A 6,833-nucleotide genomic window follows, 5' to 3' on the forward strand; every position below is an offset into this window, starting at 1 on the left:
TTCACCGGGCAGCCACTTAATGAATTTTGGTACATGGACATGGGCCAGCTCCACCCCTAGAAGGGGCGGGGCCTGAGATAGAAGGGGCAGGGCATGAGATAAAAGGGGCGGGGCTGGCGACTAGCCTCCCCCAAGAGTTGTGTGGGCCAGAGGTTTTAAATTAAAAACACAGCAAAGGGCTCATAGCTCCTGGCCCCACTGCCACCGCATTGCCTGGCAGCCGCCCAGGATTGCTACGACTGTTTAAAGGGCTCGGGACTCCAGCTCCTGTCGCGTAGCGCCACCACCTGGAGCCGTGAGCCATTTAAATAGGATCCTGCTGCCTGAGCCACCACCTGGAAATTTGATGGCATGGGCAGCAGGATATAAATAGGAAGCATCCGGGTGCCATCCACAGGCTGGATCAAAGTGTTAGGGCGGCCAGAATCTTGCCCAACCCTGGCCTAGAACAAAGGGATTTTATGTGACCCATCGTCCCCCAGTCACTGGGTCTAGGAGACCATGGTGGTTCTCAGGTTAGGCAAGTGACCAGAGCTAAGAAATCAGGGTCTGATCGAACAAAGTGGCCTTTTCCACAGATCAAAGATCACTATCTCCTGGCCCCATAACAACCCGACCACCACCGAAGGAGCAAATGCCACCTGGGCCAGTTCAGCAAAGGCCTTACGCACATGCTTGGTGAGTGGGAACTGATTTCTTCAGCAATGCTGCTTCTTGGCAAGCCCTTCTGTAAATACCTAGTGTGCTGTGGTCACTGGTTGGCACGGCAAGTAAATGCATTCACTACCTTTCAGCGCTGGTGGTCTGGGTCCAAATTCAGCACTTGGTCACTAATGTGTGTATATCAGGTAGGCCCACCTGTGCACACAGTGGTGCACAGCTGGCAGCCTGTGTGAAAGAGAAGCACGGACTGTAACAGAAACCAGGGATATTTGGAAGGCTGCCAGGCAACCATGTGTGTGCCAGCCAAGCTGAACGCCAGAGGGTGCTCCAGGTAACGAGGAAGTTGCATTGGCAGAGCTGCATGGTCAAAGCTTGTACCATACACTCCCTTTCACTTTCACAAGCACCTAATTCCCACAGGAAATGATAAACGGGAGACTGGAGATAGTTAACGATTTCTAGATGCTAGAAGTCAGCACTTTGATGGTAAAGGACTCCAGTCACTACAGCAAATACAGACACACTCTCCGGTTGTAATGGGAACCTAAACAGAGCCAGTGAAAATCCCAGTGCCTGTGAATGCCATCTGCTTTGAGAACGAGGCCTCAACCTGACAGAGAGAATCCCAAATTACTCACCCAGATGCCTGCATGGTGCTCTGACAACCGGCTGGTGTATCTCGTGTGCTGGATATGAAAACTGGTAGACCGAAGGCAGGAGCTTCAGTTTGTCTTTATCTCCACAAGGAAAATGATCTTCCTTCTTATTGTAATCAGCTCTGGTGGAGGTTGGTGCCTGCAGAGTCACGTCTGGCCAAGGGTAGTTGTCCCTTGACGTTGGGGTTAAGATTTTGATCTGGGAATCTGCATGCATTTGGAGATGAGATTCTGGAGGACAGATTTGGAGCTTCGGTTCCAGAGGTTTCACTGGAAATGCCCGGCAGGTTTCTGACAGGGTTTCTCTGGTTTCATCCATATCCTGATTCAAAACACCCTTGGAGCTTGGAGGCAGAATTGGGTTTGATTTGTAATTGCCCCATAAGGGAGGAAAATCAGTGCGGAAAGGAGATTCAACAACGCTTCCCTGTGGTCTGTGGTCAAACCCTAACTGAAAATGGGAAGCCTTTTGGAAGGGGATCCCCGTGAGCGGGGCTGGAATTAACGACTGGACAGATGCTGGCATTTTCCCCTGTAAAGCAAAAGACATGTCAGTGATATCAGACTTGGGTGCAATGCCGCCTTAGTCCCTTCCTGAAGAACAAGGAGCAAGAGGCTCCAAGAGCTAAGAATGAACAGATTAGGATCTTTATTCTCTGAGGCTATGTCTACACTGGCGGCTTATTGCGCAAGAACATAGAATCATAGAATAGAATCATAGAATCATAGGACTGGAAGGGACCTCGAGAGGTCATCGAGTCCAGCCCCCCGCCCTCAAGGCAGGACCAAGCTCCATCTACAACATCCCTGACAGATGTCTATCTAACCTGTTCTTAAATATCTCCAGAGAGGGAGATTCCACCACCTCCCTTGGCAATTTATTCCAAAGAAGTCTTGCACAAGAAAACGTCCACATTGCCACGTGCGAGCTGTGCTTTAGTGCAAGAGCGCCCATGGCAGTGTGGACACTCTCTTGCGCAAGAAAGCTCTGATGGCCATTTTAGCCATAGGACTTTCTTGCGCAAGAAATCCCTGCTGAGCGTCCACACTGCCCTCCTGCGCAAGAGCTCCCGCACAAGAGGGCTTACACCTGTTAGAAAAGAGCATAGCTCTTGCGCAAGGAGCCATCTCTTACCACGCCGTACTGTAAATTTCCTTGCGCAAGAGTGGGTGGGCAGTGTAGACGCTCTGCGGATTCTTGCACAAGAACGGCCATACTTGTGCAATAACCCACCTTTGTAGACATAGCCTACAGTGGTCCCCAACACGGTGCCTGCGGGCGCCATGGCACCCGTGGGGGCATTTGTGTGCACCTGCCAAGTGCTCAGGGCTGGCCTGGCCCTGGGCACGTGGCGCACAGTGAGTGCCGGCCCCAGGAGCGCCGCGGATTAGCCGCCCGCGCTCAGGGCACACGGCGGATGGGGGGAGCGCCGGCCCCGGGCACACGGCACTTGGGGGGGGAGAGGGCGCCAGGCCCGGGCGCACGGCACTGGGGGGGGCACGCTGGCCCCAGGCGCGCGGCCCTTGGAGGGAGCACCAGCCCTGGGCACGTGGCTATAGGGGGGCCCCGCCCCCGGGCACACGGCTATGGGGGGGCCCCGCCCCCCGCCCTCTGGCGCCCGGCGGACGAACGGCCACGCTCCCTGGCGCCCGGCAACCTTAAATGGTTGGGGACCACTGGCCTAACAGGATGTCCAGGCCAGCCCCTTGAGGGGAGGAGCCTGCATCATCCCAGAAGCAGCCACTTATGAATTACAACCATTTGCCCTCTCTATGATGAAATGAGCTCCCAGCACACTCCAAACAGCAGGTGCATCCTCCCATGAAGCTGCCCTGCTCTCCCTCTTTAGCGCAGTCCAGAAACAACTGGGGCTTTGTCCTGCCTGAGATATAAATTCATCTTCCTACAAATTCATAGCATGCAGGAAGTGGGTCTTTTACCTGCTAATCACCCTGGGCCAGGCTCTGAGATATTTTTAACAGGATTATTGGAACCAAAAGGGCAATACATTAAAAACATAGCCAAGGAGGGCCAGATGACAGAGAGACGTTCGCCAGTCTCCCCATCCGGGTCTGGATGGCTACATGTGCAGTCAGAGCCTACTACCATGGCAGAGACTCAGCCTGTGCACCTAGTAGTTCAGACAGCATTTTTATAGCATGAACCAAAGGCAGTCTGGCCCCAGAGCAAAGCAACAGGAGCCTTGCTGAGCTGGTACTCATCTCCCCTCTGGCTGAGTGACTGAGAGCTACGTTACTCTCAGGTATCACCTCCTAAGGCCAAGCCAGTCAAAGGAGTGGTGCACAACTGGTCTCAGCTGGAAGAGGTGTTTCCTGCACCTCACTGGAGAGCTTGAGTGGGATCTCTTTTATAAATGGCCATGAATGTGAATCATGATTTCGGGGAGAGCCACATGCCAGTGGGGGCCATGGATGCTAGCCCAGGCCACTCTGCACTGGCCTGACTTTACACCTCTAAGGACCAAATGTAATGCAAAGCTTTTAAGTGCCACATATCAAAGATGGTCTTTCCTAATAACCTTAATAGATTGAAGTATCTTTCCAGGATGACTGATTTTACTATTCCTTGTACTCCCATCAGCAATTACTGTGCTGATACATATTTACAACGAATTAACAGGCTTTATTCCCACAAGTTTACGCTCTAAATGACCATGAATTGGCCATATGCATCAAATTGGGGGTGGGGGGATTATGACAGAGGCCTATAAAATGAGGACTAGTGTGGAGAAAGAAGGAAGTGTTATTTACGCCATCTCATGATACAAGAAGTGAGAGGTTACCAAATGAAACTAATAAGCACTAGGTTTAAAACAAAGAGAAGGAAGTATTTTTTCACACAACACACAGTTAACTTCTTGCCAGAGGATGTTGTAAAGGTCAAGACTATAACGGTTCAAAAGAGAATTAGATAAGTTCATGGAGGATAGGTACATCAGTGATGTGTCTAGCCTCTGTTTGCCAGAGGCTGGGATGAGTAACTTGATGAGTACCCTTTCTGTTCATCCCCTTTGGGACACCTGGCATTGGCCACTGTCGGACAACAGGACACTGGACTAGATGGACCTTTGGTCAGACCCAGAATGGCCATTCTTCTGTTAAGCACAAGACCCCAGACAAACAAAGGAATTAGGGATGTTAAATAACGATTAACTGAACAGTCAAGTAACTTCATGAATTCTTATCTGTTACTCGACTATTCTATAGTCCCCGGGGGTGGGGCCAGCAGTCAGTGCGCTCTGGTCCTCACTCCTGAGGAGCCCTCTGCCACTCTGCACTGCTGCCTCTGATACGTAGGGTACCAGGCAGGAGCTGGTCTGTGAGGGAAGCCAGCACTGTTGCCCTGTGCTGCTGCCTCTAATAAAGAGGCAGCAGCATAGGGTGGCAGCTGCCCCTGTCTGGTGGGGTAAGTCTGAGCTCCCGGCCTCAGCGCAAGCCGGAACTGAGCCAGGCTGCCTGTCCACATGGCTCCTAATATGCTTTAAAAGCAGAACTGCAGAGGGGGTATGTCCTGACATAATAATATGAATCAATGTTTCTCTTGTTTTGAACCCCTGAGACAAGTTGATTGTAACTCACCTCCAGCCAAAGTGAAATAATGAAGCACAGAATTTTCAGTTCCCTGTGATGTTATCACAAAAGCTCATCATGTCACAATGGAATCTCAGCAGCAGAGAGGCGAGAAAGAGGATCTCTGGTGTGTGAAAGTGAGAACAAGAAACAGAAATTACCAGATAGCAAGAGGACTAAAGAGAAGAACAGGCATACAAGAGAATTACTGGTTCCAGTGTGGCAAGATTCACACAGCGGCTTGTGAACTGGTAGCTTGAGCCTAGCATAGGCAAGATCCGTACCATCCCCATAAAATCCTGATCTTCTGCCCCACAATAGCTCGTGGTTGGCTGGCAACACTGTAATATCAAAGGTAAATCAGCCAGTCAATAACCCGCTATCCTAGTCCAGAGAGCAGAGCTATCATACCCCTCTTCACAAACCTGAGATCTGATTCAGCAAAGCTTGTGAGCAGGAGGTACACACAGAATAGATACGGGATGGGACCTGTAATCTGTGAATGAGGGGATGGTAATGCCGCTTCCAGGGCTGGTAGGGGCTGAAAGAGTAATGGGGGGGAAGAGGACATGTGGACGGCTTCATAATATAAGCACCACATGTCACATTTATAACCCAACTGTTTCTCGTGTGCTCTTCTAGTACATGACACAATCCCAGCATTCTTCACTCAAGGTTTGGGAACTTCCAAATGACACAAGAGACTGGAAAAAGGAACAAGGACTTTCACTCTCAGGTGACTGGGTCAGCAAAGATTACAAATCCTCAACTACCAGCTCCACTGCCAGTCGGTCTCTGGGCATTAGCTGCTTTGCATGGCACACGCTAGCAAAGCTGGCAGCACCACAGGCTGGGGGACTTTTCACTCTCCATGAGTAAGCAAATTGTAGTATTTTAGTACTGGCATAAGAATGTAAGTATAATTACAGTAATAAGTCCTGGACAACTATTTTCTTATCAGTTCTGTATGATTCCACCCTGCAAGTCACTCTTGTCTGGTTTACAAACTAAGTTATGTAAAGATCTTTTAGTACAGGGATGGGGAACTTTTTTGGGGTCAGGGGCTGCACACCCACAGAAAAATCAGTCAGGGGCTGCACAAAAGTGAGAAACAAAAAACCAAAACCAACCCCTCACTGTCATGGCCCCTGACTGAGAAGGAGAAAGAGAGTCCCCACAATTCCCTCACACACCAAAGCCTAGGGGGCCCAGCCCAGTAGATTTTTGTGTGGAGGCAGCTAGAACACCAGTGTTGGCTCCCCAATGTGAAGGGGGGCATGAGCCCCAGAGGCTGGATCCCAGCAAGCCAGGGGGCCGAATCCAGCTTCCCCATCCTTGTTTTAGTAACTTTGTTTGAAATTCTCTATAAAATTGCTTGGTGTGAGTGCAGAATGTGTGTGAAAGCCATCACAAAAGTCCAGACAGTCAAGAAGACCTGAGAAACTTGGAGATGATCAGAGAATATCCATTGTGCCTGAGGCAGAACAAATTAGCAGAACAGAGGGAACTTTGAAGATAGGCAGACACTCCCAAAGTTGAGCCCACAAACAAGAGATAATGATGGGAAGCCTGACCATAAACATCAAAGGATAACTGCCGGGAAAACCCCAAGAGTCACACATCAAGGACTGCAGCATGACACTGCAAAACCCATTGATTCAAAATATAAAAAAGAAATGCTCTTCCCATGGAACTTTGGGTTCAGTTCTCCCTCAGAGCATCAAATCACCAGCAACAGAGCCCCGCTTGTGCGCCATCTAGCTATCCACTAGAATGGATTGACTTGAATGATGCGAGACTGGGAACTCTAAAAACAACCAGTAGTCCTGTGGCACCTTAGGGTACGTTTACACTGCGCGGCTATACTGGAGGTATCCCGAAATAGCTACCCCGTGTCTTAACAAGCCACCTGTTAGTTTGACA

The 6,833-nt window shown here is 50.2% G+C and overlaps 1 protein-coding gene across 10 annotated transcripts in view; it reads right to left on the reverse strand.

Moving 5' to 3' along the window:
- The window catches only part of SAXO5 (stabilizer of axonemal microtubules 5), a 37,966-nt gene that overhangs the window by 13,213 nt on the left and 17,920 nt on the right, over nucleotides 1–6,833 (reverse strand). For 6 of the 10 annotated variants that reach the window (XM_075902952.1, XM_075902951.1, XM_075902948.1 and 3 more), the window contains exons 3-4: nucleotides 4,920–5,034; nucleotides 1,302–1,851 (exon numbers count right to left, since the gene is read on the reverse strand). In XM_075902952.1, coding sequence (XP_075759067.1) covers nucleotides 1,302–1,845 — 544 coding nt within the window. In that variant the 5' untranslated portion in view covers nucleotides 1,846–1,851; nucleotides 4,920–5,034. Of the gene's footprint in view, nucleotides 1–1,301; nucleotides 1,885–4,919; nucleotides 5,035–6,833 lie in introns of those variants that run through there. The other 4 variants (XM_075902949.1, XM_075902946.1, XM_075902947.1 and 1 more) reach the window with 2 other exon arrangements.

The sequence above is a fragment of the Pelodiscus sinensis genome, chromosome 19 (genome assembly GCF_049634645.1).
Source record: "Pelodiscus sinensis isolate JC-2024 chromosome 19, ASM4963464v1, whole genome shotgun sequence".
NCBI lineage: Eukaryota > Metazoa > Chordata > Testudines > Trionychidae > Pelodiscus > Pelodiscus sinensis.